We start from the raw sequence: 21,619 nt of genomic DNA, 5'->3' as shown, positions 1-21,619 counted from the left end.
AGAAGATTCAGAGAAGAGCCACGGGAGTGATTAAAGGATTAGAAAACGTGTTTTATAGGGATAGGCTCAAGAAACTCTATTTAATTTAACGAAGAGAAGATTAAGGGATGACTTGGTCACAGTCTATAAATACCAACATGGGGAACAAATATTTGCTACTGGGCTCTTCAATCTAGCAGAGAAAGGTGTAACACAATCCAATGGCTGGAAGTTGAAACTAGAGAAATTCAGGCTGGATTTAAGGGGTACACTTTTAACTGTCAGGGTAATTAACCACTGGAACAATTTACCAAGGGTCGTCATGGATTTTTCCATCATTGGACATTTAAAAATCAAATGTGGATGTTTTTTTTCTAAAAGATCTGCTCTCAGAATTATTCTGGGGAAGTTCTATGGCCTGTGGTATCTATGAAAGTGTTGAATACTTCATCTGAAACATACTGCACTGCTGCGGATCACTTTCCTTGGCAGAATTGAGCATATTGCTAGTGTTTGAACTTTCCCCCCAATTTCATCCTACCTGATTCGGGGCCTGAGCCAGTGCCTATTGAATTCAATGGGAAACTCACGTTGCCTTTGGTTTAATGGAGGGTTAGGATTTTAGATCTTAAACAACAATGCCAAGAAAGCTAGCCACCCCTCACATAGAGTACTTGTCCCCCAGCTTGGTAAAAAAAAAAAAAAAAGTAAAAAACCCAGTCTTTTTAAATAGCTCCAAAAACAGTCCATCTTTGTTAGTTCTTTTGAGTCAGGAATCATGATGCATGGGGAGAAAAGTACAAGAGTATCCCCTCGCAAAACATTGAATAGTGACAACATCCAGGGAAGCAAGGTAGAGGGCTAATTTGCTACTAAATGACATTTTAAAATAATAGACATGTTTGTGCATATTGTAATCTCAAAAACAATTATATGCTTAATTTTCATCCTGTGTCATAAAACAGCATTTATGCAATTCGGATTTAAGAATGACAGGAGCCAACATGCAGCCGGTCCTATTGCACCATAACAATAGTGATCATAAAACCTTGCTCCTGTAATGGCACCTTTTCTGCCCCGGTATCAGAGCACATTCCTCCCCTTTTATTCAATGGAGATAATTATTAGACTGATAAGAATAGGGAGATTTAGCCTGCAGTTTCTTTTGTAATTGATGGTTGATATTACATGTAGCAGAAAGTTTCTGAATTTGCTGAGAGCAGATGGCACAAGTAACCTAGCTCAAAATTAATTGCAGGACTAGCAGTATTTAATGTTTCATTTGCTGAGCAACTTAGGGTGACCAGATGTCCCGATTTTATCGGGACTGTCCCGATATTTACCTGAATTGTCCCAATATTTTGCCCTCCAGAGCACAGGCGGAGGGGCTCGCACCCCTCGCCCTGCCCCAACTCCACCCCCTTCCTCCCCCATTGGATCCCTCCCCAAATTCCCACCCGTGTCCCGCCCCCAGGCCCGCCCTCTCACTGCTCCATTGGATCCTTCCCCAAATCCCCGCCCTGGCCCTGCCTCTTCCCCAAGCACGCCGCATTCCTCCTCCTCCCCCCTCCCTCCCAGGCTTGCACTAATCAGCTGGATGACGGCGCAAGTGCTGGAGGGAGGGGGGAGAAGCAGGACGCAGCAGCCCGCTCAGGGGAGGCGGAGGCGAGCTGCTGGTGGGTGCTCAGCCCCCACCAATTTTTCCTATGCTCCGGTGGCTATTGGTTTTTTGGGTTTTTTTGCTTTTGTTTTTGTTTTTTCCTCCGCCGCCGGCTCTTGTTTTTTTTTGTTTTTGTTGTTTTTGTTGCTCTGCCAGCACACTCCCCCTCCCTCCCGCGTCCCGATATTTCACGTCTCTCGTCTGGTCACCCTAGAGCAACTTGTAAACATTTAATTTTTGCAAAGCCACCCTGAGGTAGGTAGACACTGTTATTTTTAACGTACTGTACCAATGAGGAGGTTGAGGCTGAGGGTTTAATTGACTTGCCTAAGGAGGCAGTCAGTATCAGAACCAAGATTAGAGCTGGGGAGTTCCTGGCTCCAAGCCTGTGCCATACCATATTCGCTTTCCCTCACACACACCCCTTAGCTGACCTGTAGATGGACTTTTTATAATCTATGTTAATTTGTTATTCAATCTTTTCCTTAATATAGTATAATTATAATTAATCATCATAACTAGGTGACCAAATTGCTCGGGGGACTTGCTAATTATATATTAGGCAGCCTTTCACCTGTAGATCACAAGTTCAAATCCACCCTCAGTCAGGTATTTGTCGTGATGGCTGTTTGGGATTCTCAGTTTATTTCTCTTAAGACGGGTGGCCTCCCAATAAAAAGCAGTACTACGGCAGTCTCAGCAGAACCCTAAGGATTGAATGGGCCATGGAATCTGAACTACTGTCTCAGCCCAGGAGGTGATCCTTTGAGCTTCACTTGGCAGGGTGGTGTGAGGGAGCTTGAACTATCGCTGATGGTGATAGACCATTCTGTGGAACAGGAACACTCTGCCACCCAAGGTAACATTTACATTTAAACCACGCTATGTTGATACTGTCCGTGAAGGCCACCCCATCCAATCTGACTATGAATGACTTCTGCTTTTCATCTGATCCTTAGAAGACTTTTTGCCATGGTGCAGTTATATCCCTTACCAAGGGAAGCACCAGAGTTCACAGGATTAGTTAATCCTTTCACAGGCTGGCATTACCAGTTCTGGGATTTCTCCAACAGCTCAAGGGAAGTTCATCACTATTAGACTTGTCACCTGTTTGACAACTTTCTGGTTTGGGTCTTGGAAAGGCCCATTTTGGAAATCACTTCCCTTTGTTTCCCAGATATGTTTTGGAAACTTCTCAGACTTCTCTTTATTGATGGCAGATGTGACAGGTTGAGTCACAGAAACCCCCTTGGGACTGCCACCTGATGTGCTGAGACTACCTCTAAGCCCCTTTTCCCTGGCAACTTGGGACTTAAGTGCCCTGCCTAGTTGTGCCAGACACGCTACCCTGCTACAAACACAGACCCAGAACTGAACCACGTCCCCCAAAAGCAGCAGACTTAACTGAAAACAGCTTAAGAAGTGCTTCTGTCTCCAACACCCAGACACCCAGTTCCTAATGGGAGCCAAACCCTAAATAAATCCGTTTTACTCTGTATAAAGCTTATACAGGGTAAACTCATAAATTGTTCACCCTCTATAACACTGATAGAGCAATATGAACAGTTGTTTGATCCCCCAGGTATTAATACTTGCTCTGGGTGAATTAATAAGTAAAAAGTGATTTTATTAAATATAAAAAGTAGGATTTAAGTGGTTCCAAGTAATAACAGACAGAACAAAGTAAATTACCAAGCAAAATAAAATAAAACACGCAAGTCTAAGCCTAATACAGTAAGAAACTGAATGCGGGTAAATCATCCTCAGAGATGTTCCAATAAGCTTCTTTTACAGACTAGACTTCCTCCTAGTCTGGGTCCAGATATGTGTTTCACTTGTGCAGATATGTGTTTCACTCACACCCCTGTAGTTACTGTCCTTTGTTCCAGTTTCTTTCAGGCATCTCTTTGAGGTGGAAAGGCTTTCTCTTGAGCCATCTGAAGACAAAATGGAGGGGTTTCCAGGAGCTTATATAGTCTCTCTCGTGGGTGGAAACCCCTCTCTCCCCCATGTAGAATCACAGCTACAAGATGAGTTTTGGAATCACATGGGCAAGTCACATGTCCACGCATGACTCAGTTCTCTACAGGCAGACGCTATTGCCCACATGTTAGCCTGAACGTTCCCACGAAAGCTCAGATGTGGATTGGCGTCTGTCAAGGTCCATTGTTAGCCAAGTACTCCCAATTACTTGAATAACCCCTTGACACTATGATGACCAAATCTGCCTTAGGTGCTTCCTACAGCAAACACTTTAAATACAAGCATAGAGCCAACACTCATAACTTCGGATATAAAAATGGTACATGCATACAAATAGGATGAATACATTCAGTAGAACATAACCTTTGCAAAGATATGTTACATGGCATATCTAGCATAAAACATATTCCAGTTACACCTCTTCCCCGATATAACGCAACCCAATGTAACACGAATTCGGATATAACGCGGTAAAGCAGTGCTCCAGGGGGCGGGGCTGCGTGCTCCAGCAGATCAAAGCAAGTTTGATATAACGCGGTTTCACCTATAACGTGGTAAGATTTTTTGGCTCCCGAGGACACCATTATATCGGGGTAGAGGTGTATGTCATATTTACACTCATAAGCATATATCTATAAAGCATTATGGGGTGCAATGTCACAGCAGGATTCAGACAAATTTCTTGTATGGAACCTACCTGAGCAGAGGTACAATGTGGGTGCTGGCTGCTTCTTGGAGAATTGACTTTTTCAAGTCTTTCACAATGTTAACAAAGTTGGCAAAGGTTGAGTGCGCAGTTGCTGTAGAGGAGACTGACCTGTCTGAGCAAATACAATGAATTATGTAAGTGGCAAGGTGGTGTTATCTGGGTTGTCTCTTCTGTCAGCCACAGAGCATAGAGGTCAGATCAGCAGATAATGCTGAATAGAGCAATATCTCAAACTTGTGCAGATATGTGTTTCCTGCAGAAGTAAAAAACCAGAATGATTTTTGAACATTTGCTCTTAAGAAGGATTGACAACTGAATGATGGGGTACAAGACAATGGTAGCCCGTAAAAGGTCAGCATTTGCCAAAAGTCATCTGACATTGGTATCTGAGATACTACAGTTTTTCTTTACACTTAGAAGAGGAAACAGTTTAGTATATATATAGGCAAATATTGATATTTTAGCCACTGTACATTTGCATTTTCGCATTTACTAGTTTGCACTGGTTTTGTGCCCTCGCAATTTCTTGTGGGTACTTTCCAGCATATCTTTGTCCAGACGAGAAACTAGAACCCATTTTGCAAGGAACTCTGTGCTATTCATAGGGATTTCTCAAGTAGAGTTTGTGGTCCTGTTTTAACTCAAGTTAATTGATTGCTAGTTAACTAACTCGATTGTAAATGCTAGTCTAGACACTCCACAAATGTTTGTTCCAGGACACACACATTTGTGGTTCACCCTCTGGCTCAGCCTGGCAATTAACATGAGTTAAAACATGACCACAAATTCTAGTCTAGACATACCCATCTAGGTTCTTAAGCAGTGTCTATCACTGTGGTATGTGAGTGGAGAAATGCTGTGGGAAAATGCTTGCTAACCAGGTCTAAAGCAGTGTCAGTTGCATCACAATCTCGTCTTTCACCGGAGATAGTTCATTATCAAATCACTTCACCTGTGATGGTCACCAGGCTCCAGAATGAAGTTTCTTGCTTGTTCTAAATGGCTTCTAAATATCACTATAGTTTTTCCTTACTAACTAATCACAAATTTCAGAGTTTCAGAGTAGCAGCCGTGTTAGTCTGTATCCGCAAAAAGAAGAACAGGAGGACTTGTGGCACCTTAGAGACTAACAAATTTATTAGAGCATAAGCTTTCGTGGACTACAGCCCACTTCTTCGGATGCATATAGAATGGAACATATATTGAGGAGATATATATACACACATACAGAGAGCATAAACAGGTGGGAGTTGTCTTACCACCTCTGAGAGGCCAATTAATTAAGAGAAAAAAAACTTTTGAAGTGATAATCAAGCTAGCCCAGTACAGACAGACAGTTAGATAACAAGTGTGAGAATACTTACAAGGGGAGATAGATTCAATGTTTGTAATGGCTCAGCCATTCCCAGTCCTTATTCAAACCGGAGTTGATTGTGTCTAGTTTGCATATCAATTCTAGCTCAGCAGTTTCTCGTTGGAGTCTGTTTTTGAAGTTTTTCTGTTGTAATATAGCCACCCGCAGGTCTGTCACTGAATGACCAGACAGGTTAAAGTGTTCTCCCACTGGTTTTTGAGTATTTTGATTCCTGATGTCAGATTTGTGTCCATTAATTCTTTTGCGTAGAGACTGTCCGGTTTGGCCAATGTACATGGCAGAGGGGCATTGCTGGCACATGATGGCATATATCACATTGGTAGATGTGCAGGTGAACGAGCCCCTGATGGTATGGCTGATGTGATTAGGTCCTATGATGATGTCACTGGAATAGATATGTGGACAGAGTTGACATCGGGGTTTGTTACAAGGATAGGTTCCTGGGTTAGTGGTTTTGTTCAGTGATGTGTGGTTGCTGGTGAGTATTTGCTTTAGGTTGGGGGGTTGTCTGTAAGCGAGGACAGGTCTGTCTCCCAAGATCTGTGAGAGTAAAGGATCATCTTTCAGGATAGGTTGTAGATCTCTGATGATGCGCTGGAGAGGTTTTAGTTGGGGGCTGAAGGTGACAGCTAGTGGTGTTCTGTTATAAATTTCAGAGTGGTATCCCTGTTAGTCTGTATCAGCAAAAAGAACGAGGAGTACTTGTGGCACCTTAGAGACTAACAAATTTATTTGGGCATAAGCTTTCATGGGCTAAAATCCACTTCATCAGATGCATGGAGTGGAAAATACAGTAGGAAGATATATATATACAGAGAACATGAAAAGATGGGGGTTGCCATACCAACTGTAACGATGCAAATCAGTTAAGGTGGGCTATTATCAGCAGGAGAAAAAAACCTTCTGTAGTGATAATCAGGATGGCCCATTTCAAACAGTTGACAAGAAGGTGTGAGTAACAATAGGGGGGAAATTAACATGGGGAAATAGTTTTTAGTTTGTGTAATGACCCATCCAGTCCTGGTCTTTATTCAAGCCTAATTTAATAGTGTCCAGTTTGCAAATTAATTCCAGTTCTGCAGTTTCTCGTTGGAATCTGTTTTTGAAGTTTTTTTGTTGAAGAATTGCGACTTTTAGGTCTGTAATTGGGTGTCCAGGGAGGTTGAAGTGATCTCTGACTGGTTTTTGAATGTTATAATTCTTGATGTCTGATTTGTGTCCATTTATTCTTTTGCATAGAGACTGTCCGGTTTGGCCAATGTACATGGCAGAGGGGCATTGCTGGCACATGATGGCATATATCACATTGGTAGATGTGCAGGTGAACGAGCCCCTTATGGTGTGGCTGATGTGATTAGGTTCTATGATGGTGTCCCTTGAATAGATGTGTGGACAGAGTTGGCAATGGGCTTTGTTGCAAGGATAGGTTCCTGGGTTAGTGTTTTTGTTGTGTGGTGTGTGGTTGCTGGTGAGTATTTGCTTCAGGTTGGGGGGCTGTCTATAAGCGAGGACTGACCTGTCTCCCAAGGTCTGTGAGAGTGAGGGATCGTCCTTCAGGATAGGTTGTAGATCCTTGATGATGCGCTGGAGAGGTTTTAGTTAGGGGCTGAAGCTGATGGCTAGTGGCGTTCTGTTACTTACTTTGTTGGGCCTGTCCTGTAGTAGGTGACTTCTGGGTACTCTTCTGGCTCTGTCAATCTGTTTCTTCACTTCAGCAGGTGGGTATTGTAATTTTAAGAACGCTTGATAGAGATCTTGTAGGTGTTTGTCTCTGTCTGGGGGATTGGAGCAAATGTGGTTGTATCTTAGAGCTTGGCTGTAGACAATGGATCGTGTGATGTGGTCTGGATGAAAGCTGGAGGCATATAGGTAAGTATAATGGTCAGTAGGTTTCCGGTATAGGGTGCTGTTTGTGACCATCGCTTATTAGCACTGTAGTGTCCAGGAAGTGGATCTCTTGTGTGGATTGGTCCAGGCTGAGGTTGATGGTGGGATGGAAATTGTTGAAATCCTGGTGGAATTCCTCAAGGACTTCTTTTCCATGGGTCCAGATGATGAAGATGTCATCAATGTAGCGCAAATAGAGTGGGGGCGTTAGGGGACGAGAGCTGAGGAAGTATTGTTCTAAGTCAGCCATAAAAATTTTGGCATACTGTGGGGCCATGCGGATACCCATAGCAGTGCCGCTGACTTGAAGGTATACATTGTCCCCAAATGTGAAATAGTTGTGGGTGATGACAAAGTCACAAAGTTCAGCCACCAGGTTTGCTGTGACATTATCGGGGATACTGTTCCTGACGGCTTGTAGTCCATCTTTGTGTGGAATGTAGGTGTAGACTGTAGAGGGCTTCTACATCCATAGTGGCCAGGATGGTGTTTTCTGGAAGATCACCAATGGATTGTAGTTTCCTCAGGAAGTCAGTGGTATCTCGAAGATAGCTGGGAGTCCTGGTAGCGTAGGGCGTAGAGGAGAGGGTCTACATAGCCAGACAATCCTGCTGTCAGGATGCCAATGCCTGAGATGATGGGGCCTCCAGGATTTCCAGTTTTATGGATCTTGGGTAGCAGATAGAATACCCCTGGTCGGAGTCCTAGGGATGTGTCTGTGCAGATTTGTTCCTGTGCTTTTTCAGAGAGTTTCTTGAGCAGATGGTGTAGTTTCTTTTGGTAACCCTCAGTGGGATCAGAGGGTAATGGCCTGTAGAATGTGGTGTTAGAGAGCTGCCTAGCAGCCTCTCGTTCATATTCCGACTTATTCGAGATGACGACTGCACCTCCTTTGTCAGCCTGTTTGATTATGATGTCAGAGCTGTTCCTGAGGCTGCGGATGGCGTTGTGTTCTGCATGGCTGAGGTTATGGGGCAAGTGATGCTGCTTTTCCACAGTTTCAGCCCATGCACGTCGGCGGAAGCACTTTATGTAGAAGTCCAGTCTGTTGTTTCGACCTTCAGGAGGAGTCCACGCAGAATCCTTCTTTTTGTAGTGTTGGTAGGAAGGTTTCTGTGGGTTACTATGCTGTTCAGAGGTGTGTTGGAAATATTCCTCGAGTCAGAGACATCGAAAGTAGGATTCTCGGTCACCACAGAATGGTATCTTGTTCATGGGGAGTGGAGGGGCAGAAGGAGAGGCCCCGAGATAGGACAGATTCTTCTGCCGGGCTAAGGGTATAGCTGGATAGATTAGCAATATTGTTGGGTGAGTTAAGGGAACCACTGTTGTGGCATGTAGTAGTTTAGATAGTTTAGTGTCCTTTTTCCTTTGTAGAGAAGCAAAGTGTGTGTTGTAAATGGCTTGTCTAGTTTTTGTAAAGTCCAGCCACGAGGAAGTTTGTGTGGAAGGTTGGCTTTTTATGAGAGTCTCCAGTTTTGAGAGCTCATTCTTAATCTTTCCCTGTTTGCTGTATAGGATGTTAATCAGGTGGTTCTGCAGTTTCTTTGAGAGTGTGTGGCACAATCTCTCAGCATAGTCTGTGTGGTATGTAGATTGTAATGGATTTTTTATCTTCAGTCCTTTTGGTATGATGTCCATCTGTTTGCATTTGGAAAGGAAGATGATGTCTCTCTGTATCTTTCTTCTAGCCAATTCTGATCCCATTTACACTGGTTTTACACCAGTGTAACTCTATTGACTTAAATAGACTCCAGATTTACACCAGTGTGAAGGAGAATAAGATCCCTAGTTATTACTCAAGGGGAGGTTTCTTGCTATCTCACCATCAATTACTGTCCTAGTGATTGTTCTTTCCCCCCCCCGCCTCTGTGTCATGGATGTGCGCCTAGCCCATCTTCATAGGGATTGAAAGTCATCCACAAAATGGCCATGATTTAGCCTATCTGAAATGCGCTTCAGTGAAATGTGGTTTCAGTCCATATCTCAATGGAGGAGCATCCACATAACAACTCAACAATGAGGCCGAAGACTGAATGGGCCATGGGGAGTGAATGACATTGCCTGTGCTGCTGTGGCCTGCGCTGTACCTGTTTTGTAGGGGTGTAGAGAATTTCGGTCTCCAAGGCTGTCGGCTGGACGCCTTTCAGCAGCATGCCAATTAACTTCAAAGAAAAGCCCAGGCTAGCAAGAAATTGCTATGTGCAAGTGTCTGTGTATCAGATGTTTCCATGAGTGTCAAGAACCCACAACAGGAGGAGGAGCAACTTCAGATAATTATGCTGAAAATGATATTTGGGGGGAGAGGGTATAGCAAACTCGCATTTTATTCAGGAAGGAAAAATTGCTGTTAAGAGGGTCGTCGGTGAGCGTATTAACTGGCGTTTCACATCACGCAGACTGTCTTACAATGGTAACAGGGGCAATATATCTGAGAGGCTTTTACATATAAAAATAAAAATAACAAGTGTTCACGCTCTCGCTCTGTTTTTCCTTCCCAACCTGTAGGAGAAGCGGAAGCAGCCTGATTGAATATTATAGAATATTTTTAACGTTCTTATTTATTTGGGGGGAGGGATTGCTGTGATTCTATAAAAGTAAGTTCCACAGTTGAGCTCCAGTTCTTGCGATCACTTCATCGCCCATGCTCACCCATCTCCCCCTATTGGTCTGCAGTTTCATTGTCCCAGTGGGACATAGCCACCAGAGGAGGTCGTGGAGAGGGGAGCCAATCTCTCAGGTGGCTGGGTCCAATCCCAGTGAGGGTTTTGAATAATAGGACATAGGCCTCAAATTGGCCCCTGCTCAGTGAGGAACCAGTGCAAAGAGTGGATCACCGTGGTGATGTGCTAACAAGCAACCTGTGTTGCTATGACAACAAAAAGCTACATTTTGCACCAGACGGGAATTGTTTAAACAATGGTGCCTTGTGCAGCCATTTCTCCCCCCCTGCTCCTCTCTCCATATGCATTTACCCACAGGGCTGCTCAGTGAAACTGTACCATTGTGGGGTATTTATATTTTAAGGCAATTATATGAGATGAATAAACGTAGCCAGCTGGGACAATTCTGCTCCAAGTGTGGTATTGGAGGAAAACATTACTACGCTGCCTTTAAAAGAAAGAAAGGGAAGAAAGGAGAGCCCAGTGCATGTCGTTAAGGAGGAACAGATGCACACCCATAGCAGCCAGCCAGCTGGGTCGGGTCATATCAGATATTGTGGTGGTTTTCTTGTAGTCTGATCCCCCTTTTCAACTCTCTCTCTTTCAGCAATGAAATTGTAAAGACTGACTTGAAGAAGCTTCCAGCCCTTCCAACGCAAGCCCTGAAGGAGCACCCTTCCCTTGCTTACTGGTAACCTGTCTATCCATGTAATTGTCTCATCCACTGTGAGGCAGCCCTGGCTAGCTACCAGCGAACAGATCTGAAATCCAGGACCGCTTGAGTTCTAGTCCTGGCTCTGCCATTAACTTACAGTGTGATCTTGGGCAAGTCGCTTTAACCACTCTGTGCCTCAGTTTCCCCATCTGTCAGATAGATACAATACTACTCCCCAGCCTGAAGGAGAGGTTTGAGACCCAAATGCTGCTTGCCTTACTCACACAAGTCGGCCCCACTGAAGTCAGTACGCCTGATTCTCCACGTGTACCTTATGCAGCTACTTGCACCTGTGCAACGTGGATGTAGAGTGCTTCCAGTTTGATACGGTAGCATCTTATACCCACCTTACACTCTTTTTGCACAGGTGTAAATGGCTACCCAGGGTGTAAAGCAGTGGAGAGCGGGGCCCTGTGGGACTGCTGGTGTGGGGAAGGTGAGCAGGATTGAGCCCATAAGCAAGAAGGAATCGTTGGGCCTGATTCTGCAAATCCTGTCTGCACGGAATACCCAACGCCAAAGGGTCTGATTCTCGTCCTGTATAGGCAGGGGCTGTCCATTTGTGGAAGGCTGCATTCAGACCCAGCGCCGGGACAGCTCTCAGAACATATTAAGCACTATGTAGGTGCTAAGTGCTGCATTACGTTTTCCTCCTCCTATGTTATTGCATTGAAAACAAAATCTGTTGGTGTGTCAGAGTAGACACAGCACCCCATTTACCGCTCGCCCCACCACCACCATAGCTTCTTTGTCTGCCTCTCCCAGCCTTTTCAGCACTGCAGATAGGAATTAGTTGGAGGAAAGGCCATTTGAGCCTGGGGCGAGGGATTGATTTGCTTTTCTGTTTGTGAGTCTTTCATGTTTATCTTTAAAGAATGGGCTCCACAAACCTGGCAGTGGGAGGATAGTTCTCTTATCTGCTACTCCTTTAGTTTCTGCAGCCTGGTAATTTGATGATGGCAGGGAATATGGATTTCATTTTCTGATTTGTGGTCCCCCCTGGAGATCCTATCCATTTCTCTTAGCAGGGCTACATCACCGGAACTAGCTGTAACTGGTGCACAGCTGAACAAGAGCTAATCTGCAAAGCTGCTAAACATTTTCTGAGTTCATCGGAAGAGGTTTGAAGAGTCCCAGACTGTAATTCAGAATCCTAGGCTGGGGCACAGGCAGATCACCAGTATTTCTGTCTCTGACCCAGCACACTGAACCTTCTTGAAAACCTGAAAAATGTAGCCGAAGATGCCCACCACCCACTGCTTCTTTCATGGGCTGGCTGGGCTCATGTGCGAAGTGTGGGGGAGGGAACCGCTGAGGAGCCGACTGTTTCCTTTGGCCAAGAGTTTGGTCTCCTCTCCAGGGTGAGACCTGACCTACCCTCCAATACACCCACACATTCCGCCTCTTGGTGGGGTCTCTTTCCTTTTCCAGAGTAAACTGGACAGCTCATTGACCACTCAGAGTCCATTGCCCGTCCTCGCCAAGCCTGATCATCATTGCCCCTCAATCCATCAGCACAGAGCCCTGGGTCCCAGCTTTCCCCAGTCCATTGGATTTTGGTCCAGCCATGGATTTTGCTTTTTCTCATGTACACAGTATGTGTGCAGCCAGCCGCTGAGCTCTCACACACACCCCTAGATCTGGCCAAACTCCTGGCTCAGTGCAAGAGACTTTAACAACAAAGGCCTGGTAACCTATTTCCTCCTATGCACATGCCCTTGGTCTGGAACTTGGATTGAGTCACGTTGGTCAAGCCAGAGAATCTGTTTATAATACTATGATTTACAGCAATTAGCAAAAGACAAATCATTCCTCATAGTATGTAAGTTAATGGGAGTCCTCGCACAAGTAAGGTAAAGTCAAGGGGAATAAGGGATGCAGGAATAGGCTCCAGGTTAAAAAGTTCATTTTTTTCCATAGGGTAATAAACCAAGTGACTTTAGCCATTAGAATCCCTTGTGATCCTGGTTTCACTTCACTGACCATGTTCTTACACAACTTTATCCCACGTACAGTTCATTATGTTTTAACGACAGTTTTTCTTCCTCCAAATGTTCACCCACATACTGTAACCTCTGACGGGAATCAGGCGTACAGTCACTTCTCTGAAATATTGGTCAAACGGCAGATGATCTAAACAGAAAGAATTTTTAACTCCAGTTTACATTTCGACATTTCTGCTGTGTCCTGGCTTTTGGTGTCTCACTGAGATTTTACGGTGAGAGCAGATTTCACACTTCCCTTTGCCATTTGCAATCAGTTTCACGCTCGCGTTCTCCTGCATTAGCACAGAGCTATGCTATGTGTATTACTGGCACTACAAGGGAATGTTTAAAATACTCTTTCAATTGCTTTTGTTGACTTACTTTTAATATCCTAAAAACGAACTAAAATTATTATAAAGTTGTAACCGCATTGGTAAGACTCACAAGAGATATGTTGGTTGTATGCGTATATTCACCATTTTTATATGACCACTTCTAGCTTCACCCGTATATAATAATGCAGCTACATGTGAACTCAGTATGACTAGAAACTAAAAGTTTGGCACCTTTACATAGCGCCCACTGCTTTAGTAATTGTGTGCATGTACATTCTTCCTATGGGCCAAACCCTGAGAAGTGCCGATCACCTTGGGTACGTTTGCACTGTATTTGGGAGGTGTGATTCCCAGCGCAGGTAGACGGACTTGCACTAAGTCAGCTTGAGCTAGCGCACTGAAAATAGCAGTGTAGATGTTGTGGCATTGGCTGAGGCTGGGGCTAACCCCCCGAGCTCAGACCCAGGGAGGCAGGTGGGCTTGGGTGGGTAGCCCGAGCCATCACCTGTGCCCCAGCATCCATATTGCGATTTTTAGCATGCTAGCTCAAGGTGAGCTAGCGCCAGTTTGTCTGCCCGCACTGGGTGTCACACCTCCCAGCTGTAGTGCTAGCAAACCCCCTACAGCTCTCATTGCATTTAAGTTGGGATAGGTATAGAGACACACGTGTGACAAGTGCTGGACATTTAAGTGTAGGCAGGGCTGAATTAAGTCAGTCTGGGATCTTAGGCACAACCTACACAGACTTCCGTGGCACTGTCCCCATGCTGTTGCCCTGCCCCCACACCAGAGCCTCACCCCTCTTTGGGGTGGTAGCAGACTTCAGAGGTAAAGATGAATGGGGCAATTCACATCTCTTGGAGCTATTGTTTCAGGCTCTCTGCAGACTCAGGCAGGCATCAGTTATGGGTCACATTTGCAAGCTTTCCTTTGCCTCCATGAGGGCTAGAGAGATGATTTTTTAAAATGAAGGTGGAGATTCTGGTCTCACCGTGCAACCACAAAAGCTGGAGCCCTAAACATGGGTTGATAGTTACTCCCCCTGAATCCAGCCCAGAATGCAGGTATTCAGCAGGATATAGAGTTGAAATCTATAAAGCACTGATGGCAATGGAAGAACTAGGGGCCAGATTTTCAGTAAGGCACCAGAAAGACGTGATCAGCTCTTAAGAACAGCTCAGCATGTTGGGAGCTGAATACTTTTGAAAGTCTGGCTCTGATTTTGGGAGCTTAGCACTTGGAAATGTGGCCCCGAGCTCTTTTGGAATTCTGGCCCTATGCTTGCTTACAAGCTGCCTAATTTCTATTTCTATAAGCTGCGAGGGACGAGGGAATTCTTGATCTTCAAGGGTTCTTTCCTGCAGGATCATTCACGTAAATGGTTCTTCTGTAGCATTCACAGGGGATGTTTACTAGCTGACAAGCAGACTTCAGCTTCATGTTATTTCATCAATACCAAAGCATTAGTCACTTTGTTAAGTGGCCTCCGTCATTGTCATGTGCTATGTATGAGTTTATATGTCACTGACGTGGCGACAATCTGGAGTCAGTGCTGTAACCGTGATACCAGCAGGTGGTCCCAGCCAATGCCCCAGCACTTGCATAGCTGTCAGTAACAGTTAGCTAAAAGATGAGCAGCTGAAAGGATAGATGAGAATTTGTGTTAACTCTGTTAAGGCTTGTCCTGTTGAGTGAATTACTTTGTTTGTTTTCACTGGCACGTGTTGAGGTGACCCCCTTGTAGCAAAACTGGAGACAGAAATTAGCCTCTGTGTCTGATGATATCTTGCATGTGGCAGTGGCAATGAAAAAGAAGACGCAAAAAGTATGTTACATGAACGAGAGGTCTGTAAGGCAGTGTGCTTTCATGGCGTCAGTGTAATCCAGGTTTTATTATCTGGTGCAAAAGAGAGAGAACTGAAAGAAGGAGGAATAATGCTCTTATATATCACATTTCATCTGTAGATCGCCAAGCGTTTTACAATGGGCTCATTTCACTGATGGGGAAACTGAGGCACAGGGAGATGACGTAGCTTGGCAGAGTTCACCCAGCAGGCTGAGTCAGAGCCAGGAACAGAATGCAGGTTTTCTGATTCCTACTCTAGTACCTCAGCCAGGGACCATACTGCCTTTTGAGGAGGCTCTCAAAAGACAGGGCTTTGCTTTTCAGGAAAATGTGCCATTGATTAGCTTCCATGCCCCAGGGGAAATGATGTAAGAAACATTCCGTTATTTTATGTATTTTAATAATTTGTAACAAAAGCAAACAAAACTCAGAGGCATTGCACAGGGCAATACCCAGATAGGAGGATATGTCCAGCCGTGGGAGTGAAGTGAATGAAGTTAACATCAGGGATGGATTTGAACGACAAAGAACAAAAACCGAAGCAAAGCAGCACACAGCGGGCTGGTTCTGCTCTCACGCGACACACTGGGGTAACTCCATTGATTTCTGGGTAGTTACTCCTGATCTATCTGAAGCTGAGGCAGATCAGGCCTGTAAGCAATACTGGGCTTACAAGGACATTTCAAAGGACTCTAAGTCCTCTTTGTTCTTCTTTATCAGAGGGAATGATGTAGCCTGGAGACCGTCCAGCATTTGTGTAGTCATGTAGCTCTGTGATTGTTCCAGACATTAATCTTGTCTGTGACTGTTACACGGTAAGGGCCAGACTCTGCCTTCAGATGACACACATGATTTCAGTGGGAGACACCTGCACGAATACAAGGCCAGAATTTGGCTCTAAGGCTATTGAATCTAAGGCTATCACTTTCTGTATGTGACATTTACTCCGTGACATTTGTCAGGAGAGCGAAAACACTCCTTTCCCTGCCCGAATAGCAGCACTCTTTGCAGTAAGTAGTATGCCAGGCGACCTCACTGCCTTGCACATTGCGTATGTCAACACTGCAATAAAAAAACCCACAGCACGAAGTCTCAGGGCCCAGCTCTGCTGACTTGGGCTAGCAGGGGCTGGGGCTGTAGGGCTAAAAGTAGCAGTGTAGAGGTTTGGGATGGGGCTGGAGTCCAGGCTCTGAGACCCACCCCCCTCGTGCCCATTGGCTGACTGACGTTTACAGGCTTTTTTTCTTTACCTGTTATTTTGGCAGGATTAGTGGGGAATCACTCCTAAGGCTACATCTACACAGCGTGCCTTACAACGGCGCACCACACCATTGTAAGGTGCGCTATGTGGCCGCTCTTTATCGCCGGGAGAGAGCTTTCCCAGCGACAAAATAAGACCGCCCCCAAAGAGGGATGGTAGCTTCGTCAACGGGAGCGTGGCTCCTGCCAACAAAGTCCACACTGGCGCTTTTCATCACTAAGGCCTAGTCTTCACTTACTGGCTGGTCCGGCGGCACGCCATCGATGTTCTGGGATCGATCCCGGAAGTGCTCACAGTCGGCGCCGGTACTCCAGCTCGCCGAGAGGAGTACGCGGCATCGACGGGGGGAGACTTCCTGCCGCGTCTGGACCGCGGTAAGTTTGGACTAAGGTACTTCGAATTCAGCTACGTTATTAACGTAGCTGAATTTGCGTACCTTAGTCCGATTTGGGGACTTAGTGGGGACCAGGCCTAAAACTTCTGTTGCTCAGGGGGGGGTTTTTTCACCCCCCTGAGCGACAAATTTAGCAACAAAAGTGCCAGTGTAGACACAGCCTAAGGGAATAAATGAGGAAAGTAAGTTACTTGCACACAAACCAATGGCAGGGATGTTAAAGAGCAGCGGACTTGAAAACCCTTCTCCTTAGAAATGATCCTACCCCTTTTCCCCTTTGTGTTTGTTTTTCCGCCTTCCCTTTGTATTATTTTTTGAAATGTTCTATTGCGGCAAAGTGCCACGAACATGTCCCCATATTACATCAGCCATCCGGATTACTGGTTCGGGAGCCTGCCTAAGAATTCTGGGCTTGCTGGCTGGGGGACTCCTCCTCGGGTGAGCAAATTGGGGATGTTTTGCATGAAAACAGGATCTTCACCTCCTTCGTTCAAGCTTCTGATTCCCCACCTGTTTAAGATGTCACAGTGATCTATCCTCCGCATGGTAGCTAATTGTGATTTCACAGCCGGGGGGTTATGATTTCAGCTGAGCGCTACACAGCAGGGGTAGGTGAGCGCCTTTGCAACAAAGATCCCGTCTCCGTGCGCCTGGTTCTGGCACAATAATAAACACAAGGGGAAAGAAATACAGAGGAGAAGACACTGTTATGTAAGCAGAACTGTTGCTAAGTGAAATATTTTGCAAAAATTTCCACAAAGCCTCCAGGGCCGGGGTCTCTAAGCACTTGGGGTGAGATCATCACCCACCCCAACCTGGCCAGTTACACTATGTAAAAGGACAGGAGAAGCATAAAGGGGCCTTCAAAGATTTAGTTCCTGATGGGGGGAGGATTCCCTCAGGGCAGGCACTGTGGGGTTGCCACCCGTCCAGGTTTTACCCAGACAGTCCGGTTTTTGGCTTCTGTGTCCAGGTGCCATTTAGGGTTGCCAGGTGTTCGACCGGAAAGTCCAGTCAAAAAGGGGTCCTAGCAACTCTAAATGGCAACCGAACCAAAAGTCCCGTTACTGCAGGGAAGGGGGAGGCAATGGGTCATTAACCTAAGCCAACCCCTGCTCAGCTGAGGCCGCCTCCAACCTGCAGCGAGCAATGTGGGGGAGTGAGGGAGAGGTGCGAGCAATGGGGGCGAGGTTTGAGGGGGGAGAGGCAGAGCAGGGGTGGGGCCTTGGGAGGAGATGCAGAGCAGGAGATGGGCCTTGGGGGAAGAGGCGAGGTGGGGGTGGGGCCTCTGGGAAGAGGTGGGGTCTTGGGGGTAGGGCCTTGGGGGTCTGGTTACCAGCCATTAGAAAGGTGGCAACCCTACTCATGGGTGCACAGCCATAAGGCTGCATCCTGGTGACTTTATTGCAAGCTTTGGATAGGGGGTGTGCTGGGGACAGGGCCGCAGCATGCAGCTCTGCAGAATTTCCAGACAGTGCTGTGGCCTGTAGGGAGGCTGCCATAACTTAGACAGGCCCCCAGGGCTGGCTGAGTTATGCCCGGGGCTTATGTAGCCCCCCCAGAGCAGCCCAAGACTGGGAGGGCACAACGTTGGCTGAAAGACACGTTAGCCTCCTCCTGGGCTGTGAGTTCTGGGCTGTGCCTCTGAGGGTATGTCTACATTGCAATTAAAACCCCACATCTGGTCCGTGCCAGCTGACTCTGGCTTGCAGGGCTGTTTCATTGTGGTATGGACCAAGGGTAGGCAACCTATGGCACACGTGCCAATTTTCAGTGGCACTCACATTACCCGGGTCCTGGCCACCAGTATGCGGGGGGCTCTGCATTTTAAATGAAGCTTCTTAAAGATTTTAAAAACCTTATTTACTTTACAGACAACAATAGTTTAGTTCTATATTATAGACTTATAGAAAGAGACCTTCTAAAAACATTAAAATGTATTACTCGCATGCGAAACCTTCAATTAGAGTGAATCAACGAAGACTCGGCACACCACTTCTGAAAGGATGCTGACCCCTGGTCTAGACATTCAGGCTCGGGCTGGAGCCCAGGCTCTCGGACCCTGCGAGGTGGATCTTCAGCCCTGCCAGCTGAAGTCAGGCAGGGGCCAGCTGTGTGTGTCCAACTGCAGTGTAGACATACCAGAAGCACAGCAGAGAATCTTCATCCTCAGTGAAAAGGCACAAAGGCCGGGAGAGTCTAATTGACACCTGAGGACCTGATTCTCCTCCCAGACCAGTTTACACTGGTGAAACTGGTGTGACTTCTTTGACATTACTCTTGATTTACCGTGATGCAGGTGAGAGAATCAGGCTGGCCCACTGAAGCTAGACCAATATAAAACTAGTTTGAGAGGCTAATCGGGCTGTTCTGTTACATGGGTGTAAATCTGGAGTGACTTCATTGAAATTAAAGGAGACCCATGTCACTGAGATCCAAATGTGGTCTATAATTTGCCCTTTTGTGCCCTTGAGAGTACCGCTCATACTCCTAGTAAAGCTCACATCACCCTGGTTCTATGACCTTCTGCGATCCATATCCGCTTCCCTAGTGGGGGACAATGCGGGCAGTTAAGGATGGAGTTACAAGTCTGGCTTACTCTGTATGCTATGTGGATGCTAAGAAATTGGCCCTGGGTAATAACAAGCCACAAGCCTGCTCTCTGTAGTGAAGCCGACTCCCATACATGGTTTTGTCCTCTGTGTGGTAGCAGTGAGGACTGAGGAGTGCTCCTGAAGGCTCGGGACCCAGCCTGCTGTGAGTGTCAGCTGGCCAAGAGGCTCCTTTAGGCCTGCAAGGGGGGACACAGGGCTGCAGTTTGTCTCGAGACAAAACTTGCATTGTAAACAAAACAAAACTCAAAGAGGAGGCGACTGAGGCACAGAAAAGAAAGTCTGAGGGAGTAGATCCCATTTCCCTTAACAAAACCAGCACCATCCAGAAACCTTTCTCTTTGCAATCCCATCTTGTATTCTGCATTGGCTTCCTTTTCTCTGGGGCTGAGTACAGTCCCATTCTGAGTAGTCTCTGTTACACACCCTCTTCGTTTCCCAGGCTGGTAGCCGTAGGGAACAGAAATGCCTGCTCACCTATTGAAATCTTCTTTGATTATTGAGCGAAGATAAAAATAACAAGATTCTATGTCTCCCTTCGCAGCGAGGACAGAGTCATCGAGCATTACAAGAAACTGAGTGGTCAGACAAGAGGCCAAGCGATTGTAAAGTAAGTTGGGAAGGACAATGCTGGGGAGCGACCTTTGTTTGCTAGGATATATTCTACACTGGGCTGTAAATTCTGCGCATGACTGTGTCTCCCGTCTCCTGTCTAGTAACTTCTTTTTTTTAAGCAGATGCTTTTTCAGGAGAACCCCACTCCTCAGCCATGTTATTCTTCTTCTGTTTCATTCTGCAGTTACATGAGCATTGTAGAATCCCTCCCAACGTATGGAGTCCATTATTATGCAGTAAAGGTACGTGCCACCGACAAAGGGCATTTACTGAATTAAACTGATGATGGTGGCAAAAATTCTGACCGCTGTTTACACTACACTTTCCTGAAAGTACTGTTTCACTTCCTTTGTTAAGATAAACTTTGTTTCAACTATTCAGTGACTGTTTGGTAAATACAATTCAGTAGAGGAAAATCCTGTTCTTCAAGATAAAATTCCAGCGTCCCCTCCACTAGGGCTGGAGCAATTGACTCCAGCTTGCAGTCTTCGGATTGGATTTCATGCTGGGATTCTCCCTCATTAAATCCCTCCTCCAGGCTCGCTCCGTTTGTTTAGCAATCCGCCACCATGATCTCGCCTCTACCACTTCCAGGCCTGCCCAGCAGTGGAGGTTTTTACAAGTGATAGCAATAACATAAAAAAGGAAGCCTGGTTTGCTCTCCCTGGAGCATTTCCCCCTGTTCATCACCCACGGAGGTTTGATGGCTTCCATCATTATCTCTACTGACCTGCATGGTTTTAGGTACAAGAACATTACTTTCTTGTACATCTGCAAAGTGTCTTGCACACTTAAAGAACAGGAGTATTTGTGGCACCTTAGAGACTAACAAATTTATTAGAGCATAAGCTTTCGTGGACTACAGCCCACTTCTTCGGATGCATATGCAGTCTCTAAGGTGCCACAAGTACTCCTGTTCTTTTTGCGGATACAGACTAACACGGCTGCTACTCTGAAACCTTGCACACTTAAGATACAACAGAAACAATTTGACAATAAATACCCTAAATATGATCTCCCTGGCCCACCCCACCCCCAATGCCCTGTATTCAGAGAAAGGCAGCCACAACTCAGATAGTAGGACTCTGTTAGCTACATCTTGCTGACCTGAAATGGTTTGCCCATCCCTTGTCATAGGGCAGGGTTCCCCAGCCTTCCTGCGTGCCCAGCTAACATTGACTTCAGTGGGTGGAAGTTGCAGGGAATTATTTGGGTTTTGGGGCCCAAACCCTCAAACACTTGCTGCTGTGCATGGTGCTTACTACTGAGGGTTGTTCCAGTGAACTCCTCTCAATTGGTGAGTGTGTGTCAGTTGTCAGCTAGGGAAGTATTACACTGGGAGGCCTTTGGATCGGACCCTAAGGGTATGGCTACACTGCAGCTAGGAGGCATGATTCCCAGCAAAGGTAGACAGATTAGATGCTGCGGCTCCAGCTAGCCACCTGAGCCCAAGCCCGCCTGACCCTCTGAGTCCAAGCTCACGGCTGCCCTGTGCCGCAACATCCACGTTGCCATTTTTAGCGTGTCGCGTGCGCTGAGCTAATGGGAGTCTGTCTCCCCGTGCTGGGAATCGTACCTCCCAGCTGCAGCGCAGACATAC

The 21,619-nt window shown here is 46.1% G+C and overlaps 1 protein-coding gene across 13 annotated transcripts in view; it reads left to right on the top strand.

Annotated features, from left to right (window-relative positions):
• The window catches only part of FRMD4A (FERM domain containing 4A), a 529,915-nt gene that overhangs the window by 435,538 nt on the left and 72,758 nt on the right, over nt 1–21,619 (top strand). For all 13 annotated transcript variants that reach the window (XM_065553559.1, XM_065553618.1, XM_065553447.1 and 10 more), the window contains 3 exons: nt 10,864–10,947; nt 19,949–20,014; nt 20,204–20,261. In XM_065553559.1, the coding sequence (XP_065409631.1) occupies nt 10,864–10,947; nt 19,949–20,014; nt 20,204–20,261 (208 nt within the window). The remainder of the gene's footprint in view (nt 1–10,863; nt 10,948–19,948; nt 20,015–20,203; nt 20,262–21,619) is intronic.

The sequence above is a fragment of the Chrysemys picta genome, chromosome 1 (genome assembly GCF_011386835.1).
Source record: "Chrysemys picta bellii isolate R12L10 chromosome 1, ASM1138683v2, whole genome shotgun sequence".
Taxonomy (NCBI): Eukaryota; Metazoa; Chordata; order Testudines; family Emydidae; genus Chrysemys; species Chrysemys picta.
Note: the sequence above shows the minus strand (reverse complement) of the source record. Positions and strands in the feature narration are given on the sequence as shown.